The 23085-nt window shown below is 39.2% G+C and overlaps 1 protein-coding gene across 1 annotated transcript; it reads right to left on the bottom strand.

Moving 5' to 3' along the window:
• Positions 1–1772: 1772 nt before the first annotated feature.
• On the bottom strand, positions 1773–5476 carry cxcr2 (chemokine (C-X-C motif) receptor 2). The gene is made up of 2 exons (XM_067514896.1): positions 5287–5476; positions 1773–4333 (listed from the first exon to the last, which is right to left on the bottom strand). The coding sequence occupies exons 1-2, from the start codon at positions 5365–5367 to the stop codon at positions 3275–3277; spliced, it is 1140 nt and encodes a 379-aa protein (XP_067370997.1). The 5' UTR covers positions 5368–5476; the 3' UTR covers positions 1773–3274.
• Between the last annotated feature and the right edge of the window lie 17609 nt (positions 5477–23085).

Genomic DNA, 23085 nt, shown 5'->3' with positions numbered 1-23085 from the left:
CCAAATTAGTTTTTTGGAAAATGGAGTCTGGAGAAGAAATCTTTATTTTGGTTGATTTGGTTTCAGACTTTTGGCTGTCTCCTGATGTGAAGAGTGTGAGTTTACCACATTTCACAACTAATGGTTAATTAATGGTGTATTTTCAGTTGTATGTGAAAGTAACCAATTCAGACTTCAAATCAGAAATCAAACTTATTTGACTGAGATATGAGACTATTTTAATTAAGATAAGAAATTAATCAAAGAAACAAGTCATTTCCTGAAAAGATATTTTATGAATGGCAGCATATTTTGCCGAACATTATTGCACCCACTCACACACACATCATCACTAATGCTGTTTTTTGAACTGTGTGCTGATAACAACTCATTGGGTTTTTAGCATGGAGGATACCATAATTTCCAAAAGGAATTTCAAACTTGCTCATGAAATCAGGGGACAGTTTTCCACTTCAGCTCACTTCATTAAAAAAAATGGAACAAGGTGGTGTGTCTGAATCTTGTTTCTTTGCCTGGCATTAAAGTCCTATTTTATGGACTTAGGCCAAACGGAATGTTGGTTAAGAGAACATTGCATTTAATGATCCACAATATCTCTTCTCCCACTCTGCACAGAGGGAGACAGGGTTAGAACAAATAATAACAAAAGCACAAAACTCCAAGACCTTGACAAAAGCAAGATTGACAATATTCCTGTGCATATGATACACACCTCTTGGTAAACCATTGTTGCTGTAATGAATCAAGATCCTTTTGACACATGGTTTAACCTGTGTGTCAACTTTACCAATGTTTAGGAAAAATTTTAAGAGCTTTCGCAATTTGCAACCCCCTCTTTTCCCCCGCTTCTTTCTCAGAGGTAGAAATTGTGAGAATTGTGAGAAAGTGTGCAAATTGTTGCACAGCAGTGAGTTATGATAAAATGTCTGAGTCTGTTCAAAGTGTGTATGTGTGTGTGTGTGTGTGTGTGTGTGTGTGTGGGGGGGGGGGGGGGGGTGTGTTTGTGTGTTTGAGATACAGTACTTCCTGTTAGGGAGCTTCCTTAGCTACAGCATCCACTTTTGTGTTTCCTGCTGAAACTACGTCAGTGTTATTACACAAACATTTACATCAAACTATGCAGCAACATTATTATTAGTAGTAGTATTAGTATTATTATTATACAATTCACAAAAAAGTCTAAAATCCAACATCTCTACTGTTTTTGTCTTCAGTTCTTCTTCTATGAGCCACAAATTCAGCATCTTAAGCTAAATAATATGATAAACATCACATTATGTAACAACAGCAGCCCTCTGTGATGGTGAGGGTATCTTGATTGGTTGCCCCCTTCGTCCAACTTGGCTGTTGCCCTTATACTCCCCAACTAAGTTTTTGATTAATTACATCAAGCTGTCAGTGCCCTTTATACTCCACAATTGACTAAGAGTCGCTCCGATTAATTCAACGAAGAATGGCAACTTGAGCGCAACAAAATTAATTTAGAAACTTCTTTACAACTCACCCGTTATCCATACGGACCAGTTTTCATTTTTAGTTTGTGAATCTGGCGGCAGTCACCACAGGAGCTGCTGTGTTCAGTTCTCCTTGTCTACACTGATTCTTTCAGGAAATTGTTTTCTTTTCCAGGGTGCATCCAAACCACTGCTACTGGCTCCTCCGGAGACCACTCAAGGATCCTGCCAACAATGGCAAATTGTCATGGCAAAAATGACAATATCAGGTCTAAGACACCTCAAGTGTAATTAGTAAAGAAGCTTCAACACCCAATATGTCTTTTAGGGTTTTATTATCTTGCAAGAGAGAAGTACATCGACAGAGTTTCAATTCTTCATCCTATGCAGAGTCAGTGTGGGATGGTGTGCTGATAGACAATAGCTGTTCTGCAAACACTTCGAGAAAAAACATGTATATGAGAGAAGGTTTGAACAATATACAATCTTTTAAACATTCTTCAAAAGTACACGTTGCTATTATAACTAGGTAAAATGCTAAGGATTAAATTTAATAATCATTTAATCATACTTAATTTTCCATCACAATTTTTATTTCTGTCTGACATAAGAGCCACCAAACAACTTCCTCATATCTAAAACTTGAGTGTGGTTAAATATATAGTTGGCAACGTTCAATGACACTTCATTCATGTACATACTTTTCCAGAATTAAAAACACAAAAACATTAGAATATTAAAAGCATTGAAAAGATTTTGAACTAAAAACATTTGTTTGCAGGCAATAGTTCCATATGAATAGTTGCTTTCAGTTTAAACAGGTTTTGCATAACCAATCATGAATGAATTGACAACATTAAGGGAACTCATACAATCAGATGTGGATTCTTAACATGCAATTTGGTTTTGCAACTAGCTCTTGCATAGATCTCATGACAACACATTTTCTGTTCCCATTTACCTCAGCTACACAGCCACACACATATACACGCCATGTTCACATACTACCAATATATTTATGTAATTGACATACACAGTCAGATAAACAGAGATATTTAGTATATCATATTCTTTACTGCCCGATTTTAACCTAGAAAAAAACGTTTATGCAATGAAAAATACATCATTTCAAGATTACATTACATTACATTTCAATCACTTCCTGCACAAGCACTTCATACAGACCTCAAGATACTGTAGAACATAGACAGAGAATATCTTGTTTTTGAAAACAGAAACCTGATTTAATCACCTCTTCCTGTGTGAATGACTAATACAATTGACCGTGAAAAAATTGTTTTCATATATGTTGGTTCATAGGCAAAGGCTTTGATTTTGATCTATATATTAAAATCACTTTGTTCAGTATAAAGCTTGTGCCTACAAGCGGTTAGCTTAGCTTAGCGAAGGGGCTGGAAACAAGGGCAAACAGCTGGCCACGTTCTGTGCAAACATAAAATCTAGCAATAGGCCACTAATGTTGGCGAGATCTGATATTTATACACTTATAATATATTAAAGCGATAGTTTGGGATCTTTTAAGTTGGTATTAATAGAAAATTCCAAATACAAAGGATGAAAAGTTGTAGCTTCATCTTCAGTCCTCTTGATGTGCAAAGGTTTCTCCAGAATAAATCCAGATGCACATTGGGAGCCATTTTTCCTCCACAGTTTGAACGCGATACTGATCATCTCACTTAATCTAGTACAATTTTAAATTCAACCACTTTGTTGTTAAGACTGTAAAACTTCTATTCACATCCCTCATTTTACTAATTGAAGAGGCAAATATAAACAAGCATCACCTGAGCAGGAATTATTTACATTGTCACAGAGGTGATTCTAGATCTGATGCTCCCTGTGCTGTTGACAGAGCTTTTCCTGTAAGCCATGTGGATCCTCTTACTAATGAGGCCGCGTTTGTACAAAACTAAGAGCAGCTGGTTACGGAACTTCTCCCCAATGAAGGCGTACAGCACTGGATTCACTGCACAGTGCACAAAGGCCAACACTTCAGTCACATTTAGTGTCACTTCCATCACATAGAGAGTTGTACAAGTCTCCACTTCAATTGCTCCAAATCGTATGAGTGTGTCAATCAGTACAGTTATGTTATAAGGCAACCAGCATAGAATAAATACTACCACTACTGCCAGGATGACGCGCATTGCCTTATGCTTTTGCTGATTGCGTGTGTGAAACAATGTCACCACAGTCCAGAAGTAGCACACGGCCATCACTGCCAGTGGCAGGAAAAAGCCCACTGTATGACGCAGAACACGCAAGCTGACACGCCAGTGGTCACTGCTTTCACCAGTTAGGTTTTCATAGCAAATGTGGCCCAGATCTTCATCAGGTATGCTCTCCCTTTGAATGAGCACAGGTAAGGACAGTACTCCAGCTACCAGCCACACTACACTGTACACAACTTTCACTAAAAGGTGATGCGAGGACAGGAGACGTGTGGCTCTCACAATAGCAAAGTAACGGTCCACACTTATGCATGCCAGCAGGAAGACTCCACTATATACTGCTGCCTCCTGAAAACCCGACAGAAGTTTGCACAGGATGTTGCCAAAGATCCAACCAAAATGTTTATAGACAGCCCAGAAGGGAAGGGTAAGAGAGAAGATGAGGTCTGCCAATGCCAGATGCATCAAGTAGATATCTGTGCTGGCTCGGCCTTTCTTCATGTAGCAGACCACATAGACAACTACACCGTTGCCTATCATACTGAAGACAAACACGATGACGTAGGTGATTAACAGGCCCAGGCTATTGAATCCAGGCACAAATACATTGCAAGGAGATGATTCTTCGCCATCATATTCAGAAAACGTAGAGTTAGAATTAGAGTAGAAATCCTCGAAGTCACCTCCCTAAATAAAAACAAAAAACACTTTTTATGCTTTTTGTGCTGATTAAACAAACTTGATGTATAGTTTTGTTTCATACAGGAAGGGTTACAAAGAGCATAATTAAATGGTCAATTGTGTTCATGAAATGCTTTTCCAGCATTGGTAAGCTTTACAATAAGGGTCAAAAGAACCTTTACAAATGATTAATTATGGTTGGAATATTAATGACTATTAATGATTAAGGAATATTAATGAATATTAATGATATTAATGATAATAATATTCATTAATAAATGCTTATACATCAACAATAATCTATTTAGCAGAATCTCTACATAAAGACATGGGAGTGTGTCCACTGATCTCAAACTTTAACGAAAAAATTTTTAAAGAAGCATATAGATAAGTAAAGGCATGTTTCCATTATGGCAGAACTGAGAGTTCTTGCCATGTGCATACCAAGCTTATTGGTGCGGTATTTACCCTTCACGACTCTGGAGGGGGCTGTTACTACACAGCACACTCTTAGCTACTCAAGCGTCAAATTTCCGAGAGTGAAATCCATCATTTTTCACAATCCTGCTAGCTGTATCTGCATGCTAATATTTGGCCCATAACAATGACATTAGCAATGTCTGGTCTCTATATGAGAGTAATTTCACGAGTCGGCTAATGAGCTTTCCATTCATTCCGGTAATTGTCAATGCTTCGCTGTGCCCGCAAGGCCCACGCAAAGCAGGTCAGCACAGAGATGGGGCTGTGCTTCATCTCTGTCAATAATCCTTTTTTAATTCTAATTAGCATTAAGACATGTCACTTAATCATAATACATTATATTTTCCTTATGAAGCTGCAGAAAGTAAACGAAAGAGTCTTACATATTCTGGTGCATGTCCTTTGTCATTTTCTTGATGAAATAAAAAAATTGGAATATCAGCTCAGTACACCACAGGCAATTGTAACAAGGAACTTACATTGTTTATGTCTTTGTCCACTTCTTGACTTTTTAGAACCAAAAGGTTCCAAATACAAAGGATGAAAAGTTGTAGCTTCATCTTTAGTCTCCTTGATGTGTACAGGTTTCTCCAGTATAAAGCTTTGTAAAGAGCGTTGTCTTCACTTAGAGAAGTTCTTGTGTAATACCTGTGCAGATTAGTATTGTTAATGCTACATTAGCACATTGTTTCACTTGAACAAAAAAGGAAACCACAGATATTATCTCTCTCAAGCAATCTACGTGAAGTACATCCCTCTGTGAACCTCTCAACTTGTCCTCTTTCAAAGTTGAAGATAAACATTTTTTGACAAGTTGCACCTGCATAACTTACCAACAAGAGTTTTGATTTGGTTTACTCTTGTAATATTTTATAATTGTGTAAGGTGCCCAATCAGGAAATAAAGAAATTTAAAAAGTAAAAAGAACCAGAGTTGTCATCATAATCCAGCCTAGTTTTTGTATTTCTTTACTTTCCTCTGTTATTCCAAAGGCAGACTGAATTTGCAGAAGACTAAACAATTTCCATCAGACTGCTGATTTTAAAAGAGCAGTTGTGAGAAAAGCCATGGCTATGTATGGGCCCTGGCTGAGCCACTCAAGGACATCCACAAAGTGGTCATGTAGCCACTCCTTTGTTATCTTGCTGTGTGCTTAGGGTCATTGTCCTGTTGAAAGAGGACAGTCGCCCCAGTCTGAGGTCCAGAGCGCCCTGGAACAAGTTTTCATCAAGGATGTCTCTGTACATTGCTGCATTCATCTTTCCCTCGATCCTGACAAGTTCCTGCCGCTGAAAAACATCCCCACAGCATGATGCTGCCACCTCCATGCTTTACTGTAGGGATGGTATAAGCCAGGTGGTGAGCGGGGCCAGGTTGCCTCCAGACATGACACTTGGCGTATTTGTTTCATCAGACCAGAGAATTTTGTTTCTCATGGTCTGAGAGTCGTTCAGGCAGGCTGTCGTGGGCCTGAGCAGGAAACCACTGAGCAGTGGTTTCCGTCTGGCCACTCTACCATACAGGACTGATTGGTGGAGGGCTGCAGAGATGGTTTTTCTTCTGGAAGGTTCTCCTCTCTCTGCCCAGAGAAACAGTGGAGCTCTTTTTGAGTGACCATTGGGATTCTTTGTCACCTCCCAGACTAAGGCCCTTCTCTCTTGATCACTCAGTTGGGCCGGGCGGCCCAATCTAGGAAGAGTCCTGGTGATTCCAAATGTTTTCCCTTTATGGTTAATCAAGGCCACTGTGCTCATTGGGACCTTCAATGCTGCAGAAAAGTTGTTGTACCCTTCCCTTGATCTGTGCCTGGATACAATCCTGGCCTAGAGGTCTACAGACAATTTCTAGGACTTCATAGCTTGGTTTGTGCTCTGACATGCACTGTTAACTGTGGGACCTTATATAGGCAGGTGTGTGCTTTTCCGAATCATGTCCAATCAACTGAATTTCCCACAGGAGGACTCCAATCAAGTTTTTTTTATTTTTAATAAATTTGCAAAGATTTCAAACAAATTTCTTTCACGTTGTCATTGTGGAGTATTGTTTGTAGAATTTTGAGGAAAATAATGAATTTGATCCATTTTGAAATAAGGCTGTAACATAACAAAATTTGGAAAAAGTTAAGCGCTCTGAATATTTAAATTAACAAAACTTACATATTTACATTAAATGAATTAGAAAAGCTTATTTTAATTCATTAGATTGTTGTATGATGTTTAACATTGTAGAGACCAATCCCAAACTTGTCGAACATTTAAACAGAGGGTCTCAAAAGGCTCAGTAAAGAGATTTTTCTGGGCCAGCAAAGACATTTTAAATGCAATGCTGACTGAAAGTTAGTTCCTGAATGTCTGTGTTTTAGTTTGTGTCATTTCATGGTTTCCATATATATATATATATATATATATATATATATATATATATATATATATATATATATATATATATATATATATATATATATATATATATATATATATATATATATATATATATATATGTCTGTAGAATTTGTGTTATATAGAATTACTCTCAATTACTTTAACTTTATGTGTGATAAATTGCACAAGACTATTCCATGTATTGTCTCAATGTAATCCACAGTTTTGGAAATGTTTATGCAATGTTTAAACAATGAGAGTTAGCGATGTGAGCTCTGTGGCTTTCTTACATAATTCTTCTAAATAAATGTCATGATCTTTGTATGAAATGTGTTTGCACTTCATGAAAGGTTGATGGCATGGGTGGTTTTGACTATTGGTCCAGTAGAGGGCAGCAGTGATCCTGAGCTCTGTATTCAGTGCAGACGTTTTGTGGGAGATTCTGGAATAAGAAGAAAACAAAAAAGGCAACTTGTAATTTTTCCGACAATGAAATGTGTAGTACATTGTATAAGAACCACTTTTATCCATAAAGTTCAGTTACTGCTTAGCCTGTGAAAACAGTTATAATCTCATCTGTGGTTGTGAAGGGAACTCTTTAAAACCTGATAAATAACCCTGATCTCATCACTGTTATTACAGTTTGGCTTGACTCATACAATTTTCCACATAAAGCCTACATAATAGCCTGGGGGTGTAGGGTTGGAAAGAAATGGGCAATAAGAGGGGTCAGAACAGAGTTCTAATGAAAGACGCTATTGAGTTCCATTATGGTGCAGTTGGGATCCAGTAGTATTGGAATTTGACCCACATTAATAGTCAGGATAACTCAGCCTCTCTTGTCTTCTCTGAGACCTAACTTCATTGGCAATTTACAATGATGATTTTACCATTTCCTGAAAATATAAAGTAAAAAGATTAAATCGAACAAATGTCCAAACCTAATATAATTCAATAACGGTAGCAGCAACATAAACACACACACAAAGATAACAAAACCACACTTTCATGCCTGTAAAAGCACATACAGGGATGGAAAGGTCAAGCTCAGTGGCAGGTTTCAGGCAGACGTACTGGGGACAAACATTCAGCACAGTGGGGTAGTTTACCATGAACCTACTTGGAATAACTCCTTGTTGAGGGCCACAAGTTTCTCTTTTCCCTCCTAAAATATGAGATACTGAATGACTTGCATTTATAACTGTAATGCAATTAAAGAGATTTTATGGATTTAATCAACAATAACATAATAACCTTATTGTAAACATTTGGTTACTTATTACTTAGTTACTTACATTTGCCAAAACGGAGAAATCTCTTTTAATTTTTGAGTTTTAGTTTTTTAGTTTGATTGTCCTACTGTGTCTTTATGGGATGTGTTTCCTTGAGTCTGCAGGACTGACCCAAACAAGAGATCAGGAATGTAGGCACCTCCCACCACAGATGTTAGACTGCGTTTGGCTGACAACACCACTACTGATGACCCTAACACCCTCTACCTGCTCTCAGTGCCTACTAAAAGCCAGTGTTTCCTAATATAATTCTGCTGTGCCTATTTAAAAGACTTGTCTTTTCGCTACAGGCTGCTCTAATCAACACATTCTCCCCTGAAAGATAGAATAGAAGGCAAGTGCCACTTCTCTTCCCTCAGCCAATGCCCTGGTTTCCAAAGTTAAGGCCTTTCCTCAGTTTCCGGAGGAAAGCCATATGCTGCGAGTCTTTGCTGATAAAACGACTAACATTGTGAAACACTGTCTTAAGTAATCGGGGTCTGAGGCAGACATTTATTTCTCTCTGCAGATACACCCTGTAGCTCTATAGCAGATCAAGATATGCACGATCTTGACACATCACTGTGCAAAGGAAAGTTCAAGAACCCAACAACATCCATGTAGATTCCAAGCATTATATGTACACACACATACACATGGTTCAAAGTAAAACAGACCACACATTATAACGATTATCTAATTTTAATCATATTATATTTCAGTGAGTGTCTGGTGACTCGCAGCACGTTGAAGCAAAAGATGAAAGGATTCGGCCACATCACAAGATGTGTGGGATCTTAAAGTGAGATTCTGATGCTGGTATTTCCCACAAAGAAATTCTCAGAAACTGATGCAAAATACACAAAGCCTTCAAAGATCGACAGCTTTCGGCTTGTCCCCCCAGGGGTCGCCACAGCGGAGCATGCTCCCCACATTGATTTGGCATGAGTTTTTATGCTGGATGCCCTTCCTGCCGCAACCCTCCCATTTTTATCCAGGCTCGGGACTGGCTGGGCGAGGCCACACCTGGTGGGGTGGGATTCAATCCTGCGTCCTTCTGTACACCCACTCGATGCTCTACCCATTGAGCCACCTGGCCCTCTAAAATACACAAAGCTGTAAGTAGATTTAATATAAACACAGCCACCACTTTATTAGGTACACATACCTAAAGCTATGGCAGTCTCATGAAACAGCACTGCAATAAATCCCAACGTTAGGAAACGTACAATTTCTAACTTACAAAACTATGAAACTATTTTAGAGCAGTATTGATCAACTTTCTGGTAACTGTGTAGGCTACAGATTGTTGTGTTAATTTGTATGTTGTTATACTGAGAGGTGTCTAAAGTTTAGTGTACCTTGCCTATGTAAACAGGGTGGGGTCTTACATGGCATTAGTTTTAGCTTGGCCTACCTAATAAACAGCCCTTAAAAACTGTGAAAAACTATTGGTCCTCAGATAGGTCTGCATTCCTGGAGCCGCTGTAGTCACTAAAAACACTTCAACAGCTCAGAGCAGGCGCTCTTTAAATATCTGTGATAGGATGTGCACATTTTTCATAAATGAATACATTTATACACCCATTTCTGACATTATCCTATCATCCAGGACACAAGCCAGCTTATTTATCTCATGAGCTGTCCGTTTGAAATGCGGCCGCCCAGACCACGCTCTCAGCTCTGTTTGCTTTTGTATTTGTCTTCTGGACAAGTGGAGATTAGTCTGTGGACACACCACTGACAGCCCAGTCCATTACAAAAGGGGTTAGATTGGATGAGAAAACAGTTCTGTCTGTAAAGATCTTCATTAATGACTTTCAGCCTATGCATCTGCCACTGGAGACATTTAAAACAATGAAGGAATTAAAACTAGTGAAAGTTGAATTTTGTCCGCAAAAAAGTCTTGACATTCTGTGGTAGTGCTACAGTACGTTTTAAGGACATTTACAGGGACAAGCACATATTTTAAAAATTATATCCGGACATTGAACTAATAAACCTCTGACTCAGCATTTTCAATAAGGGCCCTGCCATTCAAAAAGTCACATCCCACGTTTTCTTCTCGTTTACTGAACAGGATACACGAGAAACATGGTGACAAACTGTCCTTGCCATAAACCAAAATGCATTCTAGTCATTTGAGTGTTTTGTTGTCAATCGCTCCTCCTACTATCCTCTTTTGTGGAAATATTCTGTACCTACTGATGTTAGCGGAATATTAGTTACTTAGTTCAGTATATATACTTTCAGTATTCAGTATACTATACTTTCAACTCATAATACACTGATCAGCCACAACATTAATGCTGCTGTGTTTGACAGGTGTCAGAACACACAGCTTTCTGCCTATGGGGGTGTGTAGCTGCACACTGGTCATGCTGACCACTGTTCACCATAACATGAAACCGAAAAGGCTGACTGATCAGTTTTAAAGAACACACAGTGCCCTTTTTTTTCTCAAAATTGATATGATACATACAATCTGACTCACTATTACAGCATGCAAGTGGAACTGCACTATATGCAGTTTCTTTAGAATGCACAGCTGAAAATGTCTTCATCTTCCCTCAGTATTACATTATTTGCGTTCGAATGTGCACACAGTACTACTGTGGTTTAAGTTTGGAAAGAGTGAGTGAACTTGTTATTTTCATGCCGGTCAGATACAACGTCATTGGAAAGCTGTACTATGTTCTATTTTAACTATTGTAGGACAGACATCAACATTTACATCGTATAGTGTTTCACTGTAATTTTTCCATTCTTGTCCTAATTCTTTTTCCTCCTACTTTTTCTTTGGGCTCTCTAGTCATGCAATCCTCTTGAGCAACAAATTGTAAGGCCAGCTTTTACCAATGACGTAAGAAAGTTTTTATTTTTATTTCATTCAAAGCTGTGTCTGTTGTTACTCACACAGGAAGAAAGGGTTTGGTTTGGATTTCCAGTTTTATATTACGCTCAGCGTGATTCACAGAAACCCGAACCACAGCAAGTGTATGTTCCAAAACCAAGTTTTAATCAGGGTCAACCACTGGGCCATTTATGGTGTTTTTAAGCATCTGACTCAAACCTAAAATAGCAGGCCATCTTTCTCAGAGACCAAAAAAGAAAAATGGATTGAAATGTTATGGCAACCCACATACTGATGGTGCTTTTTATGCCTAAAACAGAAGATGTCTGCGTGTTCTAGGAGTGGAGAAACTAAAAAGAAAGTGTAGCTGCCCATTGGCAGAGCAAAAGCTGCAGTTCTGCTCATGCATTTGTGTTTGGTCAATGAGGGTAGCTAGGAATGTAAATGTGGAAAAACATATGCTTCAGGATGCATTTACAGATTCAATTCATTTCAATCTTTATTTATATATATATGTATTTATAATTTATAAAATTAGAAGTTGAATTTTAAAAAAAGATTAAATAATTCATAATATGTCCTCACTGCTAAAAATCAGGGCCTACAACAGATGATGAGCCAACAACTACGGTTGTTACAAACGCGGCTGATACAGCATTAGAGGTGCATTAAACAATTTCCGGACCACTAGGGGAAAGCAGAACAAGCTGTAAATGCCACACTTATATGTTACCTGAAGTAGTTATTGTAAATGTGCTGCAAATGTTAAAGATCTGTTGGCCTTTGCACAACATAACATTAGCCTTCATCTGCAGTTTTGTTTCTTGCCACCCCACTGAGTCTAATAATGACTCTCCTTTCAGCTTCATTTTGAAAGACATTTCATCTCCCCAGTCTGCTAGGGTCTGGGCTCTCTGCAGGTGACCACATGCAGAACAAAAATGTGTGTCCAAATCAACTGAGCATATGCCAGGAAAGTCAACCAGCTGGTTCCTTCATATCTAACCTTTTTTCAGCATTCTTGTAACTGTTTAAATGAACAACTTGTTTTATTCCTTTCACTTTAACTTGTTGTTCACGGAAACAAGTGAACAACAAGTTGTTATTGTTACTGCCAAGCGTTGCCATCTTCTTTTGAACTGAGCATGTGTGGAACGTGTTTGTGTCCGACTGTAGAATGAATAGAAGCATGTGTGCGTCCTCTGTCCCAGTCCATCTCTAGGTAAGGATAAGGATCTCTAGGTGTTGTTTGCTTTGGGTGCTGTGCTGATAATGTAAGGTGGGTTTATTAGGACTTTTATAGCAGCAGAGGGGGATGAGAGTTTGTGGGCCATATTGTTCATAGAGAACCAAAAATGGCTGTAAAGATATGTAACACTATGCTGTGTCTTTCATACTGCACTCTAATAAACAGTGCAACTTTAAAGTTTAAATTTATTAGTGGTACCTAAGGGGTGGCTGTAGCTCAGTTGGTAAAGTCTACGGACCACAGGGTCAGTGGTTCGATCCCCGGTCCCAGCTGTATGTCGAAGTGTGTCTGGGCAAGACACTGAATTTCTAACAGCCCATTCCCATCCCTAGCTGTGCAGTGCCGGTCCAAGCCCGGTAGAAATTGGGGAGGGTTGTGTCAGGAAGGGCATCCGGTGTAAAAAAACTGTGCCAAATCAACATGCGGACAATGATTCGCTGTGGCGACCCTGAACGTACGGGATAAGATAAAAAAAAAAGTGGTACCTAGAGCTTCACTCAATAATAAAATAATCTTTAGATATGAAGCCTGTGTCACGGGAAGCTTTGATGGCACCTCTTCTCATTAAGATAAGTTATGGAGCATATCTCTGCAAAATAATTATGAAAAAGTTACATCCTGAAGCTTTAAGTGCAGCATCACTGTGAGTTTGACAGCAGAAGACCATAGAGGTGGATGGCAATCTTAGGATTTTAAGGTGATGTGCATGCATTGAAAATAAACCAAAACACAGTTATTTTCAAGTTAGAGAAAATATTAGATTCTATGATGTGAGCACATGTCAGTCTTGTGACTTACTGTGTTACAGTTTGTAATTCCTTGTGGTGTTCTGAACTTGTCAATATGAATCAAAATAATTCCACACATGTGCTGAAAACATTCTGATTCAATTTGTTCTGTGGTGCATGAAAATCAGTCAGAATCTTGAAGAGTTTTGGAAAAACCTAATGTACATTCAGTCTTTGAAACGGGCCAATGTCAGAACCTATGAACAATTGTGTTTCTTTCTTTTTACAGCTGTTGTCTAAAGGTACACCAGAAGTGTCGTGTGTCTGAAAAACACATGTTCCTTTATACAAGCTTAGCAAAAAAAATCAGGTTGGATTTCGTGTGAAGGGAGGAGTGTCTGTGTTTGGCCTGAACAAAATTCAGGATGTTCCCTCTGAGGACCACAGTCAGGACACTGCAGACGTCAAACCGATCGTGTTAGGTGTGGTTATGTGTGGAGCCCACTGAGCTCAGTGCACATGCCACTGTGCTCATCACACTATATTCATTTAGCCGTGTTCAACAATGTGCTATTGTTGTGATATTGACAGAGCACTGACGTTAGCCAAGGGATTGTCTTTTTGTGTCCAGGACAAATCACTGACATAATAAGTTTGCAACAAAAAGGCCACAGTCCAATCTGTATAAGGACATAGGCAAAGAAAGGGCTCATCCAACAAAGGCCGAAATTCATTCAGTGACCTGGAAATTGTATTTTTCTGTATCCAGTGGAACCAGTTCAACCACCCTCCTTCATAAAATCACCTTTTATAACAAGAATGAGCATTAAATTAAACCAGGCATTACTTTCATTCACAAAGTACAGAATGTTAACACAGGGACTGGATATACAGTGAGAATTACAATGATATACAGGAGATTTAAAAAAAAAAAATATATATATATATATATACAAATATAAAATGTTTTTAACGTAAAGCATTGAATTCTTTCTTCTGTCCTCTAGGCCAGAGGCTTGTAACTCAATAACAGCCTTTGTTCACTGTGCTGACATGGTTGATGACTTTGCATAGAATACCTGTTGACTGGATGTGTATCTTCAGTTTCTTGTCACCTCTTCATTGTTAGGGTAATTCTGTCAGGGTTAACCACAACACCAGTATCGTTGTCCCTCTTTATTATCGTCACTTGAGCACGACTTTGCTAATCAGGAGACAATAAAAGCTGCCTTTCACTCTTAAACACATGTACACAGATGCTCAATTAGTGAATACGTCTACACAGACAAGCTCCTGCCCACAGGAACAAAAAACAGCTGGGTTTGTATGAGCTCCAGGCTTTTCTGTATGCAACTCGCCATCTTTTCTAGACTAAAATGTAGCTGGAAAGTAGCAAAGATCCTGCGCAGTCACCCGTCAAAGTAGTTGGCAGGCATGATGCTGGGATGTCATCAAAGAAACATATTATGTTCATGTTGCATTACAGAAGATATCCGACCTTTAAGTAACAATGTGTCCACACTTATTGGAACAGTGAAAGTGCTTTAAATAAAAGGGCCCAACTTTAAACAGCAAGGTCACCGTAGGATTCATGCTGGCAGAAAAACAAAAACAACGAATGAAAGGAGCTGAACATCAGATGCTTGTGTACAATAAACTGGTGGAAACTGTCCAATAACTCAATCAGGAGGTCTCTCTACTAACTCAGAGTGCATGAGTACCTATTAGCGTTTAGCAGTCCAGCCAAAGCTGAGGATTTGAATGAGATGGTGAATAGTTTTGCAAAGAACCTGGTTAGGATGAAACCATGTAAAGGTAATGGTGTCACATGGTGACATGTCAAACAGCATGTAGTTCAAAGGAAGATGGTAAATGCAGAAACAAATGTATTTTGTTATTTAACTGTATTTCTTTATTTTAATGGCACATTTCTATATTGCACAACACTGTCACATCCGTTTTCTACAAGTGCAGTTGTTTAAAACTGAGGAGTTCAATTTGCTTGACAAAAACATTTCTCAAGCAGGGAAAAGGATTCTATCACAGCTCATTGTACAAAAAGGATTCTACACCTAAAAATCCAGCTGGTGCGTTGCTTCAGGAGGAAAAAAAACATAAATTATTTTCGAAGGCTACACAGCTGTTACTTTTTTATTACGCTACAGAATCAGAATCCTGATTTTTTTTTTTGTCATTGAAGACAAATAAAAATTGACATGTATGGTAAGAAAGATGAACTGTTTAAATAGTTTGGAGCTTGTGACACCAATTCTGCTTATGTTGCTCAGACATTTAGAACTAACACCAGAGTCGTCTTTTGTGTTCTGGTTTGTTTCTTTGTTCCAAACCATCAAATCCTCCTTTGGTTACCAAACAGTCATTGGACAGAATTAAACGTCTGTTCTTTAAAAATGTCAGGGAGAGAGATAGGATATTCTCCATGAACCACACCCAGAAAATATGTTTCATATTTCTGTGAGACAACATACGTAATATCAACAACATCCAGCATTGTTTTCCATCCAGCTCAAGACTTCATACAATCATTTTCCAGGGTCATTAAAGTCATTTGTACTGTAAGGTACAATGATTCTCCAGAATTATGAAAATGATTAATCTAATGTGAAAGATTCAGTTTTTTCTTTGACTACCAGCTTACGACAATTTGCATATAATGACAAATGTTTTTTCTAATATTTTTGTAAAGTTTTAGTTCTCATTTGTAATTAAAGCATATTATACATGTCCACAACATGTTTTGCAATGTTCTGCTGTGGGGGGAACTCACAACTTATGACTATTATTTCATTAGGGTCACTGGAAAATCCATTATGGGTTTACAAGGGAGCATGATGTCAGTATTTTCTGTGGTGGTTCATTTATGACGCCAGTAAGGCTTCTTCAACACCCTGAGCAAAACAATCTTCCTAATGCCAGTTAAATTAGCAGGAAATCTAATCTTAAAGTTTGAATGTAAAATAGAAAAAGATGAAAAACATTTGGGACCAAAAACCTGTTGCTGAGACAAAAAATGAACTAAATCCAACTGAGAACAACTGCACTGAAGGACCAAACACGGGCATCGTTCCATTAAAGCAGTTTTTAAGTTTCTATTAAATGTTATTTTCACAGCCTTCTGCACACTGTCCTAAAGTTTAGGACACAAGTTGACAGGATGCAATTCTGATGCAAATGGGGTAGAGGCATCATAAAAAAAAGCCATGTATGTGAGAATGAAATCACACATTTGCATTTAATTAGGTTTGCCTCTTTGCACCCTATTCCCTTATTTCTATGTATGAAGCAACAATGGGGTAATAATGAGGAGCTGCAGCTTCCAGGAATGTTTCACATTATTGTGAAAATTCACTGTAACTGCTTCTTTTCTTTAGAGTCCTCAGTCCCCTGTTTGATGCTCGTTGGCCCTTCAACAGCTGGATAAACCATTCCAACATGGGTTTGGTGTAAGCAAGTCATCCTGTAGTCATCATTTTCAGGCAGAGTATGTGTAATATGTCCCAACCAGCCCAGACATGAATATACCTGTCTTAAAGGGCTAACTTTGACCCAGAGAGTACTATGGCATAGAAAGAAGCTGTGAGACATGGAAGCGTCTCATTTTATGACATCACCCCTCAGACATGAGTGGGCAGGGCCAAATTGAATAAACACATGTTCAGGACTAGAGGCATGGCCAAGTTACCCTGCACAAGTGTAAGGACAAACCACTCATGAACCAGACTTTGTTTTGAAACTTGCTACCCCGTGTCATCTAAGCAGTTCGTTGGACGTGGAGTAGGTAACCAAATCTGGATTTAAATATTATAAAATTATATATTTCCAATCTGAAATGATACTAAAGCTCAGGCTTCGCCTTGTATTCTCATGACTCCGTAAACACAAATCTCTTCCCCTGCGGTCTCTTACTGCTGCTTTGATAGATTATCTCATTTTCCCATCACCCAGAGGAGAGGTGCTGTACATGCTGAATCGATGGTGATCTTAGCAGTTTTACTAAAACCATAATTCCTTTCTGTCCAACGTTTGCTCAAAGACTTGGCAATATGGCTGCCAAGTCTAATACAAATTTATGTGTCTTTGGCGCAGTCATGCTGACATCACTAGAGCAATGTGTTTATGACAAAGCAGACTAGTTCAAGATTCTGAAATAAGGACAATAACCTTTATAATTTTTTCCTTTTGCAAAAATTTTAAATGTGCAGAAAACAGAAGTTGCTCTACTTAAGAGGTGAAACAGACAGAGAGCATTTTTTAGACAAAACACAAGATCGGGTGCAGTGCAGACAAGAAGGAAGCAAGAGCAGATAAATACTAAGAAAACTATTTTGGTTTCAACATAAACTTCCCTTGATCTGAGTCTCTTGAGGTCAAAAAATGTCTTTTAGGCCACTTCAGCGTGTGATGTAAACATAGTCACACATAGCCCGTTTTGTTGGGACTGGTCCTCACCTGTTGCTGAGCCTTGTCTGTCTGATCACAACACCCCTACTTTGCACAGTAAACACCGTGTTTGCTTCATTGTCAATAAAGGTAAAGTGTATTGAAGTGACTTTCTGAAGTGTCTGCGAGCGGGCTGTTCAGTTCAGCCTATTCAGATTTGTTTGGTCAGACATCAGACATCAGAATTTCATGCTGTGCTACAGCGGATCAACAGCTCCCTTCAGGGGACGCCACAGTAGAACGTGTTGCACATTTTGATGTGGCATACGTCTTGGATGCCCTTCCTGCTGCAACGCTCCCATTTTATCCGGGCTCCAAACCGCCACCAAGGTGGTTCTTGGTGGCTTGGTGGGGCCACACCTGGTGCTCTACCACTGAGCCACAAGAGGACAGCACAGCATGGAGACACAATTATAAATTAATTATAAAATACACCCAGTAGATAAGGGACAAAATCCAATATTCAATAAAGTTGATATCTTTGTGCTGTTGTCCCTAAAATACAACTAGGGAACATGATGTTTGTCAGACTCAAGGACTCGTACCTCATACCTTTGGCTGAATGTTAGAATGATTTTTACATAGAACCATAAATTAGTATAATCTTGTTGTTGCACATGGTGAAGTTATGCAAGGCAAAGAATGACTATGGCCAGTACAGACAGGAGCAATGATTGCAGCAAACAATTCATGATCTCTTTCAATTGCATACTGGATATGTTAGTAATAGAAACATAGACTGTGAATAATTTTCAGTCAAAATTGGTGCCGGTAAACTGTAGACTCAACGACTGTAGTGTAACAATAGAAAAAGATTAAATCACTTAAATGATTTGTTGCAAATCTGACTAAAAACTTTTCTTTTCCTGCTTGGCTCAAATTAACAACTTAACACAAACCTAAACCACCTGTTTTGTTAAAAAAGACACACACAAGCTGCTGTTTCAGAACAGATAGTCATCTCTTGCACCCGCCATCGCTACGCCCAGCCCCCGATACACTCACAACTACCATCTGCTCTGAGGGTAGGCCCATCCGTTTCCATGGCAACCGCATACCCCTCCTTCTTCCACTTCTTTTGTGTGTCCCACGTGCAGTGTGTTTCAACTGTAACCCAACGATCCTACCAAGTGGTGTTTGTGGTGACCGCGTGACATGAAGCAGGGGTTTCATAATATGAACTGATAATAAAAAATTACACTTGTGTCCACTATCAGACTGTGCAAAAAGCATGATTTTACTGCTTTTTTAGAAATTGCAACACTGCCTGGACAAGATAGATAGATTACGCAAAAAGACTTCTCAAGGAAACTCACATACAGCCCCCCTCCCCCACTTAAAATAAGGTGATCTTGCAAATTAGGCCTGACTACCCGATGTCTAGTCACCCTGTCCCCTCCACAGTTTAAGGAATGAAGCAAGCAGAAAAAAAAGGAAGACATAGTACAGAGTCACAAAGGAGCAGTGACACAGACTGAATAAAGTTTTCACATAGTTTTAAAGTGACGTATTCAAAAATCATGCACTGACAGAATTCCACTTGCATTTTTTGTTTGATTTCCAAGGCAAATACCTAGACATACTGACTTTCCTTGGCAGTTGATATTCACACATGTGGCTATTGTTTTTAAAACTAAAACTTTTTAAAACTTACTGTTTTATTCTTTTAAAAGATCACTCAAAAAGTTTTTCTTGCATTGAAGCAAGTTCAGTCCATCTGTGTCTATTACATTTTTGGGGTTAAGTTAAATTGATACTCTGATCTATCGAAGAACCTTATTAGGCACCACTTGGGATACAAATAGCAATGCACACGTGGAAAGCATTAGTGTTGCTGGCAGGAAACTCAGCTTCTCTATTGTACTGGGAATTAAAATGTAACAGTGTGAGCTGAGTTTACTGCTAAACTTAATTACTCTGCATCCAGTGTATATTTGCCCGTAACCCTGCAAGTGCAGGTAGCTATCTGTCCATACTTCATCTTTGTAATATAGGGTCAGATTACCATAACTGTGAGTATCTGTAGAAAGGGCAGAAAACAGCCACAAGGAGTTGACAAGTGAATAAGGCAAACGTTCACAACTGACAGCCAAGCTGAAAGAGAAAGGAATTCCTTTTTAGCCCCGAGTTAAAACATGGCTGTTCATTTTTCTAGTCATCTTGGATGGTTGCCAGGTTCAACCTGCACTAATGCCATTTAATGAAATGAGTTGCGCCCATGTGCATTTTCCTGGGTGTGTTGGCAAGGACACTGCCTCAAGAATGCAAGTTAAAAGATTAAAACCAGCAAGAACATTGAGCAAGCATTTCTCAAATGCCCTAATAAAGCTGTAGCTAAGCATTTATGTGCCTCTGTGGAGCACGACCTCTACATACTGCAGATGAGGATAATACAGTGAGAAAAGAAGTGCCTCTAATTACACTTAGCGGCCCCTTTATTAGGTGCACCTTGCTAGTTCTGGGTTGGAACCCCATTCGCTTTCTTAACTGCCTTATTTCTTTGTGGCATAGAATCAATGACGTGCTGGAAACATTCCACAGCTAAAATGTTGGTCCATGTTGGCCTGATAGCATCACACAGTTGCTGCAGATTTGTCAGCTGCATAACCATGATGTGAGTCTCTTGTTCCACCATATTTTAAAGACGATCTATTAAATTGAGATTCGGTTACTGTGGAGGCTATTTGAATACAGTGATTTCTTTGTCATGTTCCAGGTAGCAGTTTGAGGTGATTTTAACTTGCCTTATCGTGCTGGAAGTATAGCCATCAGAAGATGGGTACACTGTGGTCACAAAGAGATGGACATGGTCAGCAACTCAGGTTGGCTGTGGCGTTTAAACAATGATACACCACGAGCAACAGCCTGACCACGCTACGTCAGAAAGGATGTATGTTTGGATGGATGTTTACGCGACATTCTGACCCTACCATCTAAAAGTCGCAGACGAAATCGAGACTCATCAAACCAGGCAACGTTTGGTGAGCCCTTTTGAACTGTAGCCTCAGTTTCTTAGTTGACAGATTAGCTGCTAAAGGAGATTTAACATTTTATGTGTTCAGAGATGCTCTTCTGCATCACTTGGTTGTAACAATTAGTTTTTTCATCACAGTTGACTTTCTATGAGCTCTAAAATATCTAAGTTTGACCAATTTACTCAGACCTTTGGCGTCAACAAGTGCAAACTGCCTATCACTGGGTATTTTCTCTTTTTCCAAGCAAAGATCAACATCTTACTGCTTGTCCCTTCAGGGGTCACCACAGTGGAATGTGTTCTTTCCCATTGTGTTCCTTGTTTCAAACTTTATTATTTATTAACAAGCAGTTAACCAGGTGTACCTAATGAAGTGGCCAGTGAGTGTATACACACATCCTCTCCTAGATTAGTTAACACAAAAACAACTGTCAGGGACTGCAAGACATCAGCCGTGTGAGTCATATTTTCTTTTCATGGCCCAAAGATTCCAGCAAGAGTCGGCCACAACCGACACAAGTGAAAAGTTATGGCTCAGTAGAACTTGCACAACCTTTCAGTTGAAGGTTGTCTCTTTCATCAAAAGTGTGTGTGTGTGTGTGTTTGTGTGTGTGTGTGTGTGTGTATTTGACTTTGACTGTGTGTGTCTGTGTTTGACTGTGTGTGTGTGTGTGTGGGGAAATAATGCAAGGGGATGATTCACAGTGGGTCAGCTCCTGCACAAACGAGAAGGGCAACTTTTGACTAAAGACTTTTCACCTCTTTACGAAATGTTTCAAAATTACTTCTGTGGAGCTGTAAGGAAAATGTGTAGCAAGAAGTCAAGTAAGGTACAAGACATTTTTGTGGTAAAGCAGAGACCGAACAAGTGTAAAATAGAATTACTAACCCACAAGTACTTTTAGACCCTACCCACATAGGGAATGGGATGAATCGTAAAATGCTATTTGTGTATTTAAAAATGTTGACATCCACAGTAAAACACCATCACAATAAGTCAATATCTAAATCTCCTCTACTGGGTCAGCACAGGCAATTTGAGGTAGCAGCTGTGGATTGTATGTCATATGATTTGACATGTGCTAAAGAGGCTTAAGAGATGCTTTAACCAGCTTTGGGTGGGTGGGTGTGGAAGCATGTTAGTCCATCAAACATCCCATCCAACCCTATGAATACAGACTTCATCTATATACTGTAGGCTTCAACGTTTCACAAGATACAGCCTAAGGGGCATCACATACTAAGATGACTGATGGCATCCGGTCAACTGCAGAGTATTAATGAGTTTTTGCGGTGCCCTGGACCCCTGCTGTCAGAAGTCCGTGTTGAACTGGTGTGAAAGAGATCACTAATTAGTGCACAATGAAAAATTTGTAACATGATCAGATAAATCCTCAGTTTGAAATCATAAACTGTCTGTTATGAGTGAATAGTGTAAAAAACACTGCTAGTTTCACAGGCAAATCTGTACATGCTACATTTCCATTGGCTGACATCTTTGCAATGTGTTCAAGAGCAACAGACAATCAGCTCAGACATGAGGTGCTGTGAGCCGGTCCAGCAGTTGGTCTTTGATACGATGTTTTTCATGACCCTATAATGTGAACAGCACAGTGCAAATCGAAATAGCATTCCTGGTCTGAAAATGACACCATAAAGGAAATGAAGAAAAGTCTTGGTTTAAGTGGTTATCAAATTAAGGACAGGACTAGTGGTGTCTTAGTCATAAACAAGCTATGATTGCATGGTTTAACCATATCACTGTGTATTCAGGATAAACCAATGTTGTTTCGTAATTGTAAGCTCAAAACCCCACCAGAATTTATTTTGTACTAGCACCAGGAGAATTAAATTCAGTTTTAAGAAACCACAAGGCATGGTTGTTCCATTTTCAGACCATTATGTCATCTGGACTGTTGTTTACCAGGGTACCCCCACATTACACGCTATGAATAAAAGCCTGCCAGTGGTTCACAATAGCGCTTCGCTGCTCCCTGAGAAGGGGGAAGGGCAATGCATTCCTCTACTGACCCCCGTTTGCTGCAGATATCATTCAGTAAGTGCTGCTTTTAATGTGCCTATACGAGCCGCTGACAGTTATTGAAAAGATGAGGTGAAACATGGCACTGCTCGCGGATCCTTGCACACAGTCGATCTTTGAGACTAGACTAGCCCTGCTTTGTCTGTGTTTTTGTGTTGGAGAGGTGGTTGGGCAATGGAGACTGGTATATCAGGAGATCTGGGAAGAACAATGAGATAGTTCTTTTAGGACGACTAGCTCAGGAGACTGATGCCGACTGGATGCCTGCAATATTTTATCTGAATAACTGCACATAGTATCTCGCTTAGGTCAGGTCTCA

Source organism: Channa argus, chromosome 9, assembly GCF_033026475.1.
Source record: "Channa argus isolate prfri chromosome 9, Channa argus male v1.0, whole genome shotgun sequence".
In the NCBI taxonomy this organism is placed as follows: domain Eukaryota; kingdom Metazoa; phylum Chordata; class Actinopteri; order Anabantiformes; family Channidae; genus Channa; species Channa argus.
This window is presented reverse-complemented; position numbering and strand designations above follow the sequence as displayed.

Coding starts and splice junctions, on each gene's coding strand:
- cxcr2 (XM_067514896.1), bottom strand. CDS start 5,367: ATGAAGCTACAACTTTTCATCCTTTGTATTTGGAACCTTTTGGTTCTA. Junction 4,334..5,286: donor TGGACAAAGACATAAACAAT/GTAAGTTCCTTG, acceptor GTTTTTATTTAG/GGAGGTGACTTCGAGGATTT.